This window comes from Homalodisca vitripennis, chromosome 3, assembly GCF_021130785.1.
Source record: "Homalodisca vitripennis isolate AUS2020 chromosome 3, UT_GWSS_2.1, whole genome shotgun sequence".
NCBI lineage: Eukaryota > Metazoa > Arthropoda > Insecta > Hemiptera > Cicadellidae > Homalodisca > Homalodisca vitripennis.
Genome location: NC_060209.1, coordinates 203,424,155 through 203,443,561, shown reverse-complemented (window position 1 = coordinate 203,443,561; position 19,407 = coordinate 203,424,155). Strand labels below are relative to the sequence as shown.

The 19,407-nt window shown below is 36.5% G+C and overlaps 1 protein-coding gene across 1 annotated transcript in view; it reads left to right on the top strand.

Annotated features, from left to right (window-relative positions):
• LOC124358042 (N-alpha-acetyltransferase 15, NatA auxiliary subunit) overlaps positions 1 to 18,630 on the top strand; it is a 44,641-nt gene extending 26,011 nt beyond the window's left edge. The window contains exons 6-11 of the mRNA XM_046810318.1: positions 655 to 870; positions 2,276 to 2,455; positions 8,105 to 8,277; positions 9,024 to 9,176; positions 17,400 to 17,528; positions 18,370 to 18,630. Coding sequence (XP_046666274.1) covers positions 655 to 870; positions 2,276 to 2,455; positions 8,105 to 8,277; positions 9,024 to 9,176; positions 17,400 to 17,528; positions 18,370 to 18,615 — 1,097 coding nt within the window. The 3' untranslated portion in view covers positions 18,616 to 18,630. The remainder of the gene's footprint in view (positions 1 to 654; positions 871 to 2,275; positions 2,456 to 8,104; positions 8,278 to 9,023; positions 9,177 to 17,399; positions 17,529 to 18,369) is intronic.
• The last annotated feature ends 777 nt before the right edge of the window (positions 18,631 to 19,407 follow it).

The window sequence follows — 19,407 nt, the reverse complement described above, 5'->3', positions numbered from 1 at the left end:
TCATAAAATAACCAACTTGTTTTATATTAATATCAAAACAGTACTTACTTAAAAAACACAATTTATATATATCGGGATGGGTTTGATTCCAATCCAGAGTTACTTACAATGTTACCATAGTTGAGCACTAGTTATCTTATTTATCACAGTAATTTACCTTTTTTCGTAGTTTTATACAAACAGATATTCTAAATCAATTGTGAATTAATTCATGATATCAGTTTTACTGAAAAAAATAACAAACTAATAACGAATTTTTGTCCTTCAATTCTGCCTGGTTATGATCTGTTCCACTTAAAAATTAATTCCAATAAAAACCAATTCCTAAAATTAGTTGGATTTTGTGTCCTGGATTGCTGTATCAGTTAGTGCTGCAGCAGTTAGTGCTATATCAGTTTAAGTATTTCATGTGTATTTTTTTAGCTGAACTCTTTGCTCCTTGTGAATTATAATCACTGAACCTTTTTTTTCAAACCATTTTTCCCTGCATTGTTTTTATCAAATGCCGTATCAGATTCAATTTGATAATTGGCTTACTGGTACCAATACTTGGATATTCTTTAGGAAATGCTTTTTCAGCACTTGTTCGTCAGTCGATCCTGCTAGGAACAACATCCCTGTATTGCTGTAAACTGTAAACTGTGACCTTGACAGGGAACCTCTACCTGAAGCTGGGCAAGTTCTCGAGTGCGGAGGAAGTGTACCGGGAGCTGCTGGAGCGTAATCCAGAGAACACAGGCTACTACAGCAGTCTACAAGAAGCTCTGCAGTTGCATACCCCTGATCAGAAGCTGAAGTTACTGTCGGAGTACAGGGAGAAGTGCCCCAAGGCTCTGGCACCTGCACGGCTCTACCTCAACTTTGCTCAAGGTCAGAGTCTAAGTGTATCCTTTTTTGAAAAATAGAATTGAACCCTCAAAACACAGCTATTGCGGGAAGGGTTGATTTAATTTGAATGTTGAATTTAGCTCCAGTTTCTCTTCCACTTAGTGCAGCGTCTGTAATCTGATGCTGTCACAGACTTTGTCTTCTGAACCTCTTAATTAATTCAATGTAGAAACAAAGAAATAAATTACAAACAAAACTGATTTTAACAATCCACTGATTGATCATTTATGACACAGGTACCTTCTAAGTCTCTTCTTCTGAAAATTGTAGTCAAATAAGAATTGGGTGGATGCCAACAAGATTGTTGAAGAGAGAAGGGAAATTGGAAATTCCTACCTTATTGTCATTGAAGTCTTTTCAAAGTTTTTTGATTGTTTATATTCCCATGTTAAAAGTATAATTCTAGTGTGAACGTTGAGTTTAGCTCCACTTCACTGTCCTCTTATATGCATCATCTGAAATCTAATGCTGGTGCAGACTGGACTTCTGAAATCGGGAGTCGTGTTTGTCTGAAGGAATCCAAAAATAGTCTGTAAAGAAGATGGAAGAAGCTCAAAATGAACACTCCCCTCCCCCCCTCACCGTTTCGCCAAAAGCGACACCCAGACTTACAAAAAGTAGTGCAATATAGTTGAGGCAATCTCATTGTCTTATCAGGTGCATAATTGAGTGCACTACGACGCCCAAAGCTATGGTGGGAAGGATCATTTCAATGCGAATGTCGAGTTTAGCTCCAGTCCATTCTCAGTTCCTATTTGTGGATCCCTTCAGTCGAATATGATTCCTAAAATCTGCAACAGCATCAGATTTCAGACACTGCACGTAAGAGGAAGATGAACTGGAGCTGAACTCAAGATTCGCATTAAATTTGCCCTACCCACCAAAGCTGTGTTATGTGTAGATAGATAGTTCTAGTGTTCGCTAGGTAACCGTAAAGGGTATTTATGTCATGATGTGGCATGGTTTGTGGGTAGTAGAACTGGAAAAATGGGCATCGGAATTCTTTGTATAAGTACACTTGCGTTGAAAGGCAAAGTAGAATCAGAAACATACAAATTTATAAAAGCTAGTAGTGGTTTCTTGCATCTCAATGCTATTGTTTAATTTTTCTAGTGTTGCTGGTTTTCCCATGGTTTTATGGCCATTTTAATCCGTGTACATTATCTTCAGGCAGGCCTGAGTACTTCATCTTGCTTTCTCGACATTTTCTATATTTTTGATGATTGTACTGAAAATGTTAGAGCCTAGACTGCTATGGTTGTGATATCCTACCTCGTACTACCAGTGTTCATTTATTTTAGTAATGCTTGATGATCAAATTTATATGAAAACTAATCCTGAAATTACTAAGCATATTAGTGTCTTACTCTCTGTGGTGATGTTCCAGGGGAAGTGTTCAGACAGGAAGTAGACCGGTACCTGAGGCGGGGACTGCACAAGGGGGTGCCTCCACTGTTTGTGGATCTCAGGTCTCTGTACAAGGACAAGGAGAAAGTTACCATCATACAGCAACTGGTCGAACAATACGTCGATGCACTTAACAAATCAGGACGTTTCAACGAAGATGGTAAATAACAATTCCTAATTTTACGTATGTGTACTGGAAATATTTTGTTTTGATTTATGGTTTACCAGTACATCTCAGTCTAGAATCTTGAGTATACTGTAACGTGGAGAACATTTAAATAAGTCATGAAATGTTCAGATAGAGACTGGAAATGTCTGTCAAATGTATAGCTTTGAATGTTTAAATTGGCACTCTTTTATTGGGTGTACAATTTTTTTTGTATAACAACAGAAACATTAACCATATTTATGTCCTTTCTCAATTTTCAGACTAGTAGGCTCGGAACAGTTAGTGGAGTGGCGGGGCTCGTCTATCAGGAATCTGGGGCAGAGTCTCCCACCCCAGTAAAAACTAGAAACATTCAAACTGTAAACAATATTTATGAAGTAAATTATATTAACTATCCATTGTCAGAATCAAAATATGACAATGTTTACAAATAGAAATTATTAAATGAAATATATTACTTCAAATTTAATATCAGTTCATATATTATGCCTAAATGCCTTAAAAATCAAATTTATTCTCTAATTCTAAGAAAGCTCAATCACTGTTTGTTGGATCTAATTTCAAGGTGTAAAGTCCCTCCAATATTCATACTTTTGAGCCCCAACAGGTTTAGTGTTAGTTTTATAAAATGTTAATACCAAACCAATATATGAAGTTGCCAGCAAAGCCTTTGTTCATTTTGTAACTATTGCCGCTTATTCTACATAAATGGACAGAAAACTACAACAACGTTAAAGATTGTTCGTTAGTAACGTAAAATTAGGAAAATAAAGAACACCTGCACAAAATATATGTTGTAACACAACTTCAGCAGACAGGATTTGTCCTACTGTTGTGTTTATTAGTCAACTTGGCAAATATATGTTACACTTTGGCAAGTTTAGAATTAAAATAATTTTCACTTTCACTAAACTGTCAGTGTTAAAATAAGGTCTTCTGTCATTGGTGTTATGGTGATAGAAGGAAGAAAAAAAGGAATAATTTTAAGCATTACCAAGTCACTTCCTGGGCAGCACGTGACTTCCTTGGTAACAAGGCTCTGCAGTATATCAATGCCTTGACTACATTCTCAAGTTTAGTGATTGGCATTATGTTTGTAGAAGTTAAGGAACTGAAGGAGCCTGCATCAGCGTTGCTGTGGGCTTATTATTTCCTGGCACAACACTATGACTTCTTCGGTAACACGGACAAGGCTCTTTCAATGCCTTGACTACACTCTCAAGTTAAGTGATTGGCATTATGTTTGCAGAAGTTAAGGAACCGAAGGAGCCTGCATCAGCGTTGCTGTGGGCTTATTATTTCCTGGCACAACACTATGACTTCCTTCGGTAACACGTACAAGGCTCTTTCAATGCCTTGACTACACTCTCAAGTTAAGTGATTGGCATTATGTTTGCAGAAGTTAAGGAACCGAAGGAGCCTGCATCAGCGTTGCTGTGGGCTTATTATTTCCTGGCACAACACTATGACTTCTTCGGTAACACGGACAAGGCTCTTTCAATGCCTTGACTACACTCTCAAGTTAAGTGATTGGCATTATGTTTGCAGAAGTTAAGGAACCGAAGGAGCCTGCATCAGCGTTGCTGTGGGCTTATTATTTCCTGGCACAGCACTATGACTTCCTTGGTAACACGTACAAGGCTCTTTCAATGCCTTGACTACACTCTCAAGTTAAGTGATTGGCATTATGTTAGAAGAAGTTAAGGAACCGAAGGAGCCTGCATCAGCGTTGCTGTGGGCTTATTATTTCCTGCAGGGTCCCCACCCGACCGTGAAAACCGTGAAACCGGGAATAAGCCGTGAATTTCGTTCACCGTGAAAAAACCTTAAATAAGCCGTGAATTTGTTTTACATACCGTGAAAATCTCTACAACTTTTGAATAAATAAAATCAACACGGGTCGTCGTCAGACGATCATATGGGAAAGTTGACCTTCGCTATTGCAAAGTAAAAAGTAGCACGCAATGTAGGGGATATACCACGAAGTTTGACAGGTGCTGCTATCTGAGCGATTGTACTGATAATATGGTTTATAAACAAATGATGAAAAGGAAGGCCGGTGGGAGATGACGCTTCCGGCTCAAATCACGTGAGGCCTGTCTTTGTCTGTCGCCAGGTTCCGGGCCTTGGCTACGCTACGCGGCTGTAAACAAGGCATTCTCTGATTGAACGCGAGATTAATAACACAATTTAATTACTTGATAGATTGTCGTTTAATGTAAACACTTTTCCGTATTGGAGTTTTTATTGTATCAGATATAGTCTATTATTGTTTTCATAAAATAAAAAAAGTATACAAATCCTTAATCTAATGTAAGGAATTTAAATAACATTTTAACTTAATTTCATTCTATTAAATCCCTTATTTTATTTAAATATTAATGAGAAATAATGCTATTCAGTACGATATCTATATCGTTTGTGTGTAATGACTGTTAACACAATGTAATAATTATAAAAAAATTTTAATTTATGGTGGACAATAAATTGAATTAATTTTAGGGTCTTGCGTAAATAAATAGTATAATAATGTGACGGAGCAGAACCCTACACGACACATATCAATTAACGCAGCGAGACCATAACTTTATAGGCCTATATAACTGTTTTAATTACCAGTAAGGTCGTTTGAGAAAACAATATTATTTTTCATCTCTTTAGATATTAAACGGTAGTGATATGCGTTTTCCTTATCAATAATATTTTTTTTATGATTCCTAAGCTGCATGGATATTACGAGTGTACACGGTTTTAAATCTTTTATGGTGAATGTGTGTTTAAATTGTATAATGTATTAGTAAAATATTACAAATGAAACGTCATGTTATAAAAACGTTAGAAAAAAAACCATTGCATTTTTTTCTAACCAGGAAACAACAAACGTCAAGTAACTTTGTAGTGTTAAGCTTTATTACTACAAAACTACAAATCGAGGAAGTTCGTCCAAGTATAATTTTGTCGGGTTCCATACGACTACGTTAACGCTATTAATCATTTCATGCAGATGAAAAATATATCGTACAAGGTTCATTTATTGTAATGTGGTGCAGCGATGTTATGTTAAAAATAACCTTTGTTGTCTACTGTCAATGAGAGTGGAAGGGGAGGGGTATATCGTGTACTCCACTCCCCCATCCTCGGACAACAGCTGGTTTCATGTCTCAACATGAAAGATTTGTTTCCCCAGCTCGGCACTCCAATCTTATTCTTATTGTGAGAATTGATATAAAGATTTAAAGCTTTTCATTCAACTCATTCTGACACTTTCTCACGGAAATTCTTCTGTTGAAAGAGGCTTCTCTGTCAACAAACAGTGTATAGTTGAAAACTTGAAGGAGGAGAGTTTAGTCGCGTTGAGAAAAGTTTGTGACGGCGTATCAGCAGCAGGAGGATTGGAGGCAATGGAAATCACTAATGAATTAGTTCATGCTGCCAAAAAATTCCCACGCCCACTACTCGGAGCACTTGGCAAAACAACGAGAAGAAATGAAAGACAAAATTAATTCTGAGAAAGAGAGGAAGTAAGCTGCAATAGAAAAAAAAGAATTGGAAGCACAAAAATTCCAGGTTTTGTCCGACGCCAGGAAAAGGGCAAGCTGAGTTAGACGATAAGATACAGGAACTTAGCAAAAAGTGCAAATCGTAATTCACTTTTATTCTAGACATTTTTATCAATTTTCTTTATTTATGTGTACAAATATAATTTTTTTTTGTATAAACTGGTACCAAATAACTTTTCTTATAACAAGTTGTATATAATTTTTATACATTTAACGTTTATATGTTATTTTAATTTCAATAAAATTGCCTTTTCTTATGTACTAATTAAAATGTGAACCTGTGATTATGTGAAAATTTTCCTGTGGAAGAAATTGATCGAAATAATAATAATAATGTGTTAAACAAGAAAATAATTTAATAATCACACAAGTGTACTTCATGGACTCAAACGAGGTAGCCTTAGCCAACGTACGAATCCTGTCACGCTGCATCTTGTCTAACCTGTGTCAACAAAGTTCTCTTCAGAATTTCAACAAACTTGTAAGTTAAAGAAAATTATGAGCTATGTGCATGCTAATTATATTGAAATTTGTCTTTTGTCATTGCTTTGATGACTGTTATGATGATGTTTTTGTAAAAATAAAATGCCTTGTTTATAATTATATGTAGCAAAATCGCACATAAAATCGGGCGCTCGCCGCTCATTGCTTGCGTCGTTAACCGAAGCCTATTGTTATTTCGTTCTTTTAGACGTTTCCGTCAATTCCTGCACGACCAATGACGTCGTTAGTCAAATGGGAAGAAGTTTTATATTGTATTTTACCGCTCTGCCGCGTCTGTAGTGTTTACGTCTCAACTTCGCCCCTCTCCAACACGATTTTGTTTGTACCGGTAACGTTGTTTATGAAAACTTTCCGACCTTGAATTTTAATTTTTTTAACCGTGAAAACCGTGAATTAGCCGTGAATTTGAGTATTTAGATTGAGTGGGAACCCTGTCCTGGCACAACACTATGACTTCTTCGGTAACACGGACAAGGCTCTTTCAATGCCTTGACTACACTCTTGAGTTAAGTGACTGGCATTATGTTTGCAGAAGTTAAGGAACCGAAGGAGCCTGCATCAGCGTTGCTGTGGGCTTATTATTTCCTGGAACAACACTATGACTTCTTCGGTAACACGGACAAGGCTCTTTCAATGCCTTGACTACATTCTCAAGTTAAGTGATTGGCATTATGTTTGCAGAAGTTAAGGAACCGAAGGAGCCTGCATCAGCGTTGCTGTGGGCTTATTATTTCCTGGCACAGCACTATGACTTCCTTGGTAACACGTACAAGGCTCTATCAATGCCTTGACTACATTCTCAAGTTAAGTGATTGGCATTATGTTTGCAGAAGTTAAGGAACCGAAGGAGCCTGCATCAGCGTTGCTGTGGGCTTATTATTTCCTGGCACAGCATTATGACTTCCTTGGTAACACATACAAGGCTCTATCAATGCCTTGACTACATTCTCAAGTTAAGTGATTGGCATTATGTTTGCAGAAGTAAAGGAACCGAAGGAGCCTGCATCAGCGTTGCTGTGGGCTTATTATTTCCTGGCACAGCATTATGACTTCCTTGGTAACACATACAAGGCTCTATCAATGCCTTGACTACATTCTCAAGTTAAGTGATTGGCATTATGTTTGCAGAAGTTAAGGAACCGAAGGAGCCTGCATCAGCGTTGCTGTGGGCTTATTATTTCCTGGCACAGCACTATGACTTCCTTGGTAACACGTACAAGGCTCTATCAATGCCTTGACTACATTCTCAAGTTAAGTGATTGGCATTATGTTTGCAGAAGTTAAGGAACCGAAGGAGCCTGCATCAGCGTTGCTGTGGGCTTATTATTTCCTGGCACAGCACTATGACTTCCTTGGTAACACGTACAAGGCTCTATCAATGCCTTGACTACATTCTCAAGTTAAGTGATTGGCATTATGTTTGCAGAAGTTAAGGAACCGAAGAAGCCTGCATCAGCGTTGCTGTGGGCTTATTATTTCCTGGCACAGCACTATGATTTCCTTGGTAACACGTACAAGGCTCTATCAATGCCTTGACTACATTCTTCAAGTTAAGTGATTGGCATTATGTTTGCAGAAGTTAAGGAACCGAAGGAGCCTGCATCAGCGTTGCTGTGGGCTTATTATTTCCTGGCACAGCACTATGACTTCCTCGGTAACACGGACAAAGCTCTGCAGTATATCAATGCTGCCATCGAACACACTCCTACGCTTATAGAGCTGTTTGTCACCAAGGGGCGAATATATAAGGTGCAATTTAAATTTGTGGTTAAAAGCTTTTATTATTTTTATTTTCTTTAACTATACATAAACATCTTGAAGTAGAGTCAAGAATGAGCTTTTACATTACTAAAAAATTGGAGTAGTCCATTTAGAGGTAGAATTAGAAAGTCTAAATTTCTAAATTATTGTTCATTCTAACTAAGTATACCACTCTCCTTAGCTATCAGCTATTCCAAACAGTCTACAATTTAAAAAATTGATTCTGATGTAAGTGTAATAATGAAGTACAATTTGTTAGAACATTAAAGAAAATAAATACAAAATAAATGTTATGTGCTAGTCTTTGTAGATTAAAATAGTAAATAAATCTATGTAAATGTGAACTTTTATGTGCCTTAATTGATCAACTAGGGGGCCACATAATATAACCCTTATGGTTCATGAAAATTTATTTTAATTTTGGGTATTCATTGGGAATGTATGTCATTAACCTGAAATCTGTAATTAATTGTAGAACGTTGTTATTGGCTTTAAGCAGATATGCAGGAAACTAAATAAATAATACAAGATCAAATACAGATATATAATTTCCATATTGTCACCAATTAGTTCTAGATAAGCACCATGTGGCTGGTATGTGTGTCTGAATGGTCCCAACGTGATTGTAATGTTTGTGTAGTCTCATGAGTATGATTTTTACATCTCTGTGATTACTGTAGTATAAGTGAAATCACTTACTGTCACTTGGGTGTAACGCTCGTATTACGTTGTAGCATGCAGGAGACGTGATAGAAGCGTACAAGTGGATGGACGAGGCCCAAGGTCTGGACACAGCGGACAGGTACATCAACTCCAAGTGTGCCAAGTACATGTTGAGAGCAAACCTCATCAAGGAGGCAGAGGAAACATGCTCCAAGTTCACAAGGGTAATTATAGTCCTTTTTGTTTCCATTAATACCTTTGGATGCGCTGCTTCGCTACACATTGGCCTCTAGTGGTGTCCATTTGAACCACTACAAATCCTCAGCAGTGTTGTTTAATTACAACCTTAGGGACTGTCACAGAAGCAAATTGTAAAATTTTACCTGGACTTTTTTTATTTTCTATTTGTGTGATTCAGTGGGTAAGGCAGTAATTAGATGTAATAATAAGGACGTTTTATCAATTTTAGATTTTTCCAGACACGTTTTTATGAGTTAAGCATTTCAGTAGTGTGACTTTTCTGAGATTACCAGTGTTTAGGATTCAGGCTCAATTTATCAACCACGACCTGACATGACGAATCAGGAAATTTTGACTTGGTAAATGAAGATCTCTGAAGTTGATACTTGTGGGCGAGAAAGGCACTACCTTTTCGCTAACTGGAGCAGCTCTGTGTAGGGCAAATAAACCCGGCAGTAACTTAAAACAGAATAATTTAAGAATTCTGCACTTTGACATATGTTGTGCGGTTAAATTGAATCGCTACTAGCAGCTCACCTCATGGTGCTTTATTACAGCATTACTACAAAAGCAGGCTGCTGCAGCAAATTTGTTAATAGCATGTGTGTGCTGCAATGTATTTCGTATGAGAATTTTGCAACTTCAGAAGCAGTGGTGCGGAGCCCTGATGTTGGAAGAGAAAAATCTTCCCTTAGTTCAATTGTACTTTAAATAATACACAGTATTACGTAATTAATGAAACTAGAGTAACATTTATATTTACTTATAAACTAAATATGTTATATTTACAATAGTCATCACTGCTTTTTAGTGGTTTTTCAAGATTTTTAAGCCTGTGAATGGTGCTAAGAGACGGGGTAGAAAGACTGACAACTGGCTCGACGAACATGTGCTTTTGACATAGTTCGAAAAGTGTCTACCAGGCTGCAAAGTGAATCAGCCCTCATAGTTCAAGCAATCACCACTAGATTTTTTTTTTTAGGGGTTCTATGAACCATAAGATATTTTTTAGTGATTTTAATATTTGTTTGACGTAGTCTGACAATTGGAATTTTTCAAACCCAAGAATCTAAAGTGTATGAGGATCCTTATGTCGTATTGTTTCATAGTCTATAACTACAATCTAACGAATACGTGACTTGAACCACAGCTTTTCTTATTTACTTTGTAGTTATGTTGTCATGATGAGGTGATTCTATTCTTCCATTATTTATCTTTTAGACAAACACAAAATATTTAAGAACCAGTAATTGATTATGTTAATTATGTACACATTCTGGGGGCAACTGTGGAATGTACTGTTATGTACTGGTGTCTACTTATTCTACATATCACAAATTAACCTCACACTTCAATAACTTCCGTAGCGAATACCTTTCTGATTCATTCTTCAAACATTGGCCAGCATTTTGATATATTCGGAGTCACGATACTTTCACTGGACTGTAACTGGTTCCGTTGTCAACGATCAAAACCTAGGAAAGCAGGATAAGCATAAATTTTGGGCTCTGGGGGGAAAATGCATGGACTAAGCGACGAAGCCATTCCGCCGCGGGCCCTGCCATACTTCGACGGAGCGCTTCTGCGTCAGTAATAGTTCACTTTAAACTTGACAGATAGCTGCACTAATCAAACTATGTTTCGTTTCTATGGTTACTTGTTTGTTTAGAACAATATTTTTTTCATTAGTTGGCTAAACTGACGTAAGCAAAGAATAACAGATGGATTTATTCCATATGATACCTGTTGTTGTTAGTGTCCGTAAACATGGCTGGTAATAGGTTACGTGACAGTGAAATAGATCGTTTTATGAACGATTCTAATAATTTTAGTGAAGAATTCAGTACCGGTAGTGATCAATCAGATGTAGAATCGGATCGTGTGACACGGGAACAGTTTGAAAACTCCGATATTTTCGATTCAGAAGAGGAATTACCAACGGTACTTTGGGATTGTACCGGCCACACCCAGACATGAATCGTTATTTGACATTTTGCTTCTACTGATTACTAGATTAGCGTAAAACAATATTTCGTCAATATAAAACAGGAATTGTCTTATCGCAAACCCCTCCCCATCCCTCCCCATCCTCAGACAGAGGTCAAAGTCGAGCAGTCTAGTAGATAACGTGATTGCAGAGTCGCGTCGCTTTGTTGTACTTCCGTGTTTTACCTCTACATTTCTCCAAACACAAAAATTCAACAAAAACAAACATTACCAAACTAAAACTAAACTCTTTATTGAAAAAACACTCAAAACTTGTTTTTATTCTTGATCACATTCCGCCACCCAAAATGCGAGTGCCTCCGGCCATCAGCGCGGGCTTCGGCCCCGCGCTGATGTCAACGAAAGAAAAACATCTCCCTGATAGTACCTATCAGTAAAATATCAAATTCTAGAGGGGCTGATCAGAAATATAAATTGAATTGTAATGGAAAGGCAATATTATGTACCGTGCAAATCATGTGATGCCGTGCGACCTGCCGTAATCGGGATTCTCGAGAAAGATAAGATAACAGCGACAACAATACCGATCACAATACCTGGAAATTTTTGTAATTACAGAGTTGTTTTTTCGTTCTATCATGTTTGTTTCTATAAATTTATATTTTTGTGTTCTTCATACTGGTGTGGTCGGTATAATCCCAAAGTACCTTACCAACTCCTGACATCGGACCGGCAACTGACTTCGTAGGCCTTGTTAATGCAGATCAATTCTTATGAATATAAATATAAATATGGTAGGGTATATAATATAAAAACGATATAATTGTGTGTAAATATACTATGAAATGTACAAAACTCTTTTGGTGTGTGACTCCTAAGGACAAATAAGGTAGACTATACAATAATAATTCCATTTCAGGTTTTCATTTTGGGAACAAAATATTGGTGGTGGGCAACATAAAATTTTATTTATTCACTTTTTTTTGGATGCAGGGAGTTTTAAATGGTAGGTAAGCTCAAGAAAAACACTGCTACAAAATCTTTTTTTTGAAAACAATGATTTACTAGGATTTACTAGAAAGTTACAGCTAAATATCTGCACACCTAAATAATAGGCAAAAATAATGGAATTCCTTGGCCCAACTGTGTGCTAAAATATTAGTAGGTGAATGGGTTAATGTAGTTGTACATAAGTAGATTCTCTATAAATGTATGTACAGCGTGGCGCATATGTCAGTTTCCTCAGAAGAGAAATTTAAAGGCGTTATATGTTAATTGAATAAAACACTTTTAGGCAAGAAAACAAATTCATTATATGAAATTACTTACATATTACCATACAATGTTATAGCAGTTGTTTGAAATGTCCACCTTGATTTTGTATACACTTCTTACAACGACTCAGAACAGAATCACAAATTTTTAGCAATAAAGGTTTATCGTTATTAACAAGTTGCATTTCTAATTAGGTTTCAGAGTTCAAGATTTTGCAGTTTAGAAGCATACACAGTCTCCTTTATAATACCCCACAGTGAAAAATCACCTGGGGTCAGGTCTGGTGAGCATGCAGGCCAATCGATTCTACCACAGTGACCAATCCATTCATTAAATGTGTTATTTAAAAAATCTCAAACTTGGATACCGAAATGTGCTGGGGCACTGTCTTGTTGCAAGATGAACGAATGAATATTGAAAACAGGATTGTTTATGAGCTTGGGAACTACTACTTCTTGCAGGAACCGTAAGTAACTTTCTGAGGGGTTGTAGCAAAACCAGAAAGTTCCAAGATTTACTGGTTAGCTTCAATCTGAGATGGTTGGTGAATTCACCAACGAGAGTGTTTGGTGGTTCTCAGACAGCTATAGATAACGTTGTGACCGACATACCCGGGACGTTCGTGTCCGTTGTAGCCACTGCCATATCTGACCATGATGCGCAATTAATCAAAATCAGTTAAAAGGTTAAAAAAACACAAGACGTCACTATATATAGAAGAGATACACGTCCTTCTAACATTAACCTGTTAAACAAACGGTTGAATCGAGAACTTTGGCAATTCAAAAAAACTCAAAACTCGTCAGAAATGTTCGATTATTTAAATGATTGCTTCATTTACAATCTAAATGTATATTGTCCATTAAAAAAAATTAATTATAAAGAGAAAAGAAAAACTAATTGGATTACTCCAGGAATAATTGTTTCTAGAAATAATTACGGTTGTATTGGGAACAATCAAAACTATCAACAAGTGTAGAATTCAAAAATTTTGTAAAAAAGTATAAATTAATTTATTGAAAGGTTATTAAAGTGGCCAAAGCCTATGAATTTAATAAAGCAATTAAGGAAACAAAAAATGTTCAAAAAACCGCTTGGGGTATAATTAATAAGCACAAAACTAAGGCACCCAATAAACCTATAGAAATTGAAATCAATTGGGAAATTATTAAGGACCATCCAGATGTGGCAAACATTTTTAATGACTTTTTTCTAATGTTTCAAATCAAAATCTTAGCTGTTCTTTTGAAACGAGTCAAACACCAAGTCCCGTCATGTCAATGGCGTTAACTCCTGTAACAGAGGAAGAAGTGGCTGGCGTGATGTGTTCTCTAAGGGTGTCGAAGTCAATTGACGTAAATGGCGTGTCGACATGGCTTTTCAAGCAGTGTTACATGCCTCTGCTGAAACCACTGACAATGATAATCAATACATCTTTCCAAGAAGGCATGTTTCCTACGGCACTGAAAAGAGCTGTAGTAATTCCAATTTTTAAGAAACATGATCCGTTGAAAGTAAATAATTATCCAATCTCAATCCTACCAATGCTAAGTAAGGTTTTTGAAAAATTTTCTTAAGTAGGATGCTAAAATTTTTTGAGAAAAATAATATATTATCTCCAAATCAGTTTGGCTTTAGACAAGTAAATCCACAATCGATGCAATCACGCACTTAATTGAGCTGATTGTTGATATCTTGGACAAGAAAACAGTAACGCTCAGTGTTTTTCTTGACTTGACTAAGGCTTTCGATTGTGTGGATCACACCATTCTCCTCAACAAATTGCACAGTAACGGTTTTAGAGGTTTGCCGCTAAAGTGGCTTCAGTCATACCTCTCCGATAGAAAACAACAAGTATCAGTTCAAAAATCATTTTCACGTACAACCAGTCTTAGATATGAGGTCCCTCAGGGATCCATCCTCGGACCAGTTTTGTTCCTGGTGTACGTAAACAATTTGAATTCAAAGATTCATAAAGGACACATATCCAATATGCAGATGACACGACTCTCTCTTTCACATGCAAATCAAAATTTCAAGTTGAAATTCAAGCTTACGAAGAATTAAATGTATGTACACAATACTTTGAAAACATAAACTTGAAACTTAATTGTTTGAAAACAAATTACATAGTTTTTGGTGGAAGCACTGCACCATTTCAGTACAGACCTGTGATGTTGGACGACAAGGTCCTGGATGAAGTTGACTGTACGAAACTCCTGGGAATACACCTCGATAGAGGGTTGACTTGGAGGAACCATGTGGACAGTGTTTGTGCGAAACTATCAAGTAATATTTATCTCTTGAGAGGTCTTGCCGAATACTGTTCAGATCAAATAATGAAAATTGCATATTACGGTTTGGTCCACCCACATTTATCCTACGGTATTATATTGTGGGGTGGCTGTTCAAATGGCGACTTCCACAGATTTTTTGTCTTACAGAAGAGAGCTATTAGAATTATTGCTAAATAAAACTTTAGAGAGTCGTGTAGAAATTCATTTAGGGAGCTCAAAATACTAATATTGCTATTCAAGATTCAAAATTTCTTTATTTACATAATCGTTAAGATTAGTAATGGCGTCAAATACAAAGTTACTAACTATTACAATGTAGAACATTAATTAACATATTATAAAACATGTAATGTTACATGATCAGTGATTATTACTTGACACAAATGTTAAAACTGTTAAACATTAAAAATAAAGCAGTGTTAAATGAATACAATCTGGCTGCATATGAAACTTCTACAGAGAAAAATGTACATATGAAATAGAATGAAAAAATCTAAAGTTAACATTGATGATACAAAATGAAACAAGTTGGAGTTAAAAATGGACATGTCAAAGTTTGTGTTAAAATGCTCTATCAAAGTGGTAAAATAATTTCAAGTTAGTGCTAGTTGAAATGTTGTTTCCAGTTATAGAACTCTGCTAGGTTGTAGAAGGGTCGGTCCTGAAGCCAACTCTTCAGGCGGCGTGGAAACTTTTGTACTTCTGTCTTCTTAAGGTCTTCTGGTAGAGAGTTCCACATTTTGGCGCCAGTGTAGCTGGGTTTCTTCTCAGTCCTACTAAGATGATGCACAGGAAGGCAGTAGTTGGTTGCGTGCCTGGTGTTATGGTGGTGGATCTGTGCTCCATTTCTTGCCGCGTCTGGCGCCTTGATGTGTATATAAGTCACAACTTCTAGAATGTAGATGCTTATGACTGTGAGGATCTTCAGGCTCTTGAAAGTGTCTCTGCATGTTTCTCTTGGTTGAAGGTTCCCTAGAATTCTGATTGCTCTTTTTTGTTTTAGGAAGACGCGTTGTAGGTTAGTGTTAGTTGTTCCTCCCCATACAGCTATTCCATAGCGTATGTGTGACTCAAAGAGTGCATAGTATGCAGTCTTGGTAGTTGTGGTGTCACTTATACTTCTCACTCTTCTCAGCACATACAGTCCTGTGCTAAGTTTCTTGCAGAGTAACTTGATGTGTTGTGTCCACGATAAGTCTTCGTCAATTGTAACTCCAAGGTATTTGGTGGAGCTAACTTCATCAAGTTCTGGTATTCGTGTGACAACTTCTCTGTTTCTTCCTAGTACTAGTTGTTTTGTTTTCTTTTCATTGAGGACAAGGTCATTATTGTGGCAGTATTGGATTGCCATATTTATGGCTGTGAAGGAATCAATTTCTAGTTGTTCTGTGTTTTCTCTGCCAAGTAATAACACTGTATCATCTGCGTACATTAAACAGTTGCAATAGAGCTCAAGGAGTTTAGGAAAGTCGTTTGTAAAGAGTATGTACAGAACAGGGCCTAGAACCGATCCTTGAGGGACTCCTCTTGTGATCTTCTTCGGATGTGATCTTACTAATTCTAGTTTTCCATTGTTATAGTGTTTTATCTCCACCAGTTGTTTTCGGTCTGTTAAATAGCTTTTAAACCACTCTTTTGTTGTTCCCCGAATTCCTAGTGATGACAGCTTTTTAAGGAGATGTTTGTGGTCATGTTTGTATATACTGGAGACTACTGTACATTGTTGGTTTAAGAGCCAAATGGTTCGAGGTCGTGACATTCACAACTACAATACGAGGTATCGAGAAAATGTCAGACCTGCTCAGCATAGATTGAGAAGATACGAGCAACTTCCTTCTCAAGCCGGCATAAAGTTTCTAAATGGGCTCCCTGAAGAAATAAAATCAATAAATGATCTAAATTGGTTCAAAATTACATTGCAACACTTTTTAGTGTCTCATTCTTTTTATACAGTTGGTGAATTCATGGACCATCTCACTAGCTTCAATGTGCGGTAGTACAGGGGCGCTGACATCCAAAGTTATTTTTATTATATATTAATTTTACTGCTTGACAACTTTTATTGTTAACTAAAATCGATATTGTTTACGATATTTTAAAAATTAAACCTTTAGCATAAGACATTTCATTATTTTAATGAATATAAAATAAATTATTATTATGTGACGCATGCTATGCAATGTTAAAATTGTTTCTGGCAATAAAAGTATATTGTATTGTATTGTATAGTTAACATTACCTTGAAGAAAATAAGACCAAACAGTGCAGTACTCGAAATAACTCCCCTTACTATAACACCAGGCACATTGAGTTCTGCTTAGATTACGTTATGAGGATTTACATCCGACCAGTACACGCAGTTATGCCGATTAACGCGTCCATAAAGTTTGAAACATGCTTCATCACACCACAAAATTGATTGCAAGAAATTTCGATCAGCCTCAGAGCAGATAATAATTATTGTCTCAAAGAATTCCAATCTCCTATCGGAATCATCCTCGTGAAGTGCTTGGAGTAAAGATGGACGGTATGGCTTAAATTTTAATTCTTTTAAAATTCTTTGTATGCTTCTTCTTGATATTTCTAGTTTCTCAGGATGGAGTTTCAGCCATGTGGTTCCAGACAGAGTGTGCCCTAGCTTACCAAAGGTTAGAGAAGTGAGACCATCACGTGTGTCGTATGTTGCAGGAAGGGGTTTCAGCCATGGAAAACCTAAACGAGATGCAGTGCATGTGGTTCCAGACAGAGTGTGCCCTAGCTTACCAGAGGTTAGAGAAGTGGGGAGACGCCCTTAAGAAGTGCCATGAAGTCGATAGGGTAAGTATCATATGTTGTAAAAGTTAAAACAATAAACCCATTGAAGATTTTGGTTTCTACAACTTTGACATAACAAAAGCAAATAAAATTCTTCTTTCACCAGTTTTGGTTATTCGAATATCAATGATATTTAATATAGTACAACATATTTCAATCATGTAGACAAATCGCTACTTTCTATATTTTCTTATCTCTCAATATATTTAAACTAAATGTACTCTTTCTTCTTTGGTCTCTAAATTGCTTTGTAATTGTAACTACGTTTTGTTTATTTAGCAGCTAATGTAACATCTTTTATACACAGTAATTATTGTTATTACTTGTGAACTATTAACTGGATTTTGTTGAAAATAGGTATTTCTAAAGTGTAATAATAACACTGTTACACTCTTTGTCTTAAAAAAGTACATAGATTAATTCTTTAAAGGAAATTATATATTTGGTCTAGCTGCAGCCAAATGATAAGAGGTTTGTAGGAACATTGTTTACGTTAGATGTGTCTGCTACCATTTTTTATTTTAGTGAGAAATAATTATAACGTTGCCGAAAACTAAAGTAGTCTATTAAAGTTCCTTGTAAATTTGTTATCAGCAGTAGGCAGATATGTCACTGTGGCTGTAGTTGGCGATGTTTTATTCTTATTAAAACAAAACATATTCTTAGCCTCTGAACTGAATAATAAAATAAGAAAGCAGGTCCCTTATGTCAAAATTCAGGACTAACATATCACACATGTTTCGTAACAAGTCCACCATACACCATGTATTTGGTATAATTTCTTGTGTTTTCTAACATAACAGAACATCACTAAAAATTTAAATGTAAAAACTTTTTTTTCCAGCATTTCTCAGAAATAATTGAGGACCAGTTCGACTTCCATACGTATTGCATGAGGAAAATGACACTTCGGTCATATGTGGGATTACTGAGGTTAGAGGACGTGTTGCGTGCCCACCCGTTCTACCTGCACGCCGCGAGATGTGCGATACAGGTCTACCTGCACCTGCATGACAAGCCGCCGCAGGACGAGACCGCGGAGCAGGACACCAATACAGGTGAGTTGAGTTCATGTATATACAAACTGTAGTGTCTGTCCAGGAACCGAGAAAAAAGTAAAATATTCGAATTTATCAACCATCACAAAAATCGCTATATAATGATAGCACAGATCAATTAAGCACAACTTGTAAACATAACCTAACCACTCACAATGACTCAGCGGCTATTGTGGCAGAGGCTACTAGCGCACCGGCTTTTACAGTCGCATCACAAAAGAAGGCCAGTACTCTAACTTTTTTTAACTTTTTCTATTTTGATTGTGGTTCAAGTCGGTTTGGCAGAAATTATTTGTAATAATGATAAGGCTAGATTTGTTAAGACGCATTGTGAGTTGGACATGAACCAGTTTGTATCTTTTTTTTTGAAGATAGCGATCGTAATGTGATCTCAATATATCAACCAAGATCTAATGTGATGAATCAGGAGATTTAGCAGTAGTTAAGGCAGTTTAGATGTAGCTGAAGTTGGTCGTAGTAGACGACGAGAAACACACTACATGTATGCTGACAGTGCGCTTCAAATAAACCTGGCAGAACTGGGTGACAGCACCATTGAAAACTCAGTACTTAAAGGGTTGAAAAAATGAACTTGTCTATCCCAACAGAATTCTGCCAAGATATACTGCACAGTTTGGCGAACACATATCTTGGAATACACAATTGATATGGATAACAAGATAAGGAGGTGAAATAATGATTTGTCTTAAGAAAAGTTGTAATCGTGGTTATAGAACTAATTACTCTCTTCTTCAGATGAAAATTTTACAAAATAAGCTTGCAGAAAAAATAAGTAATAAAACATTATGGCGGTTGTTTGTGAT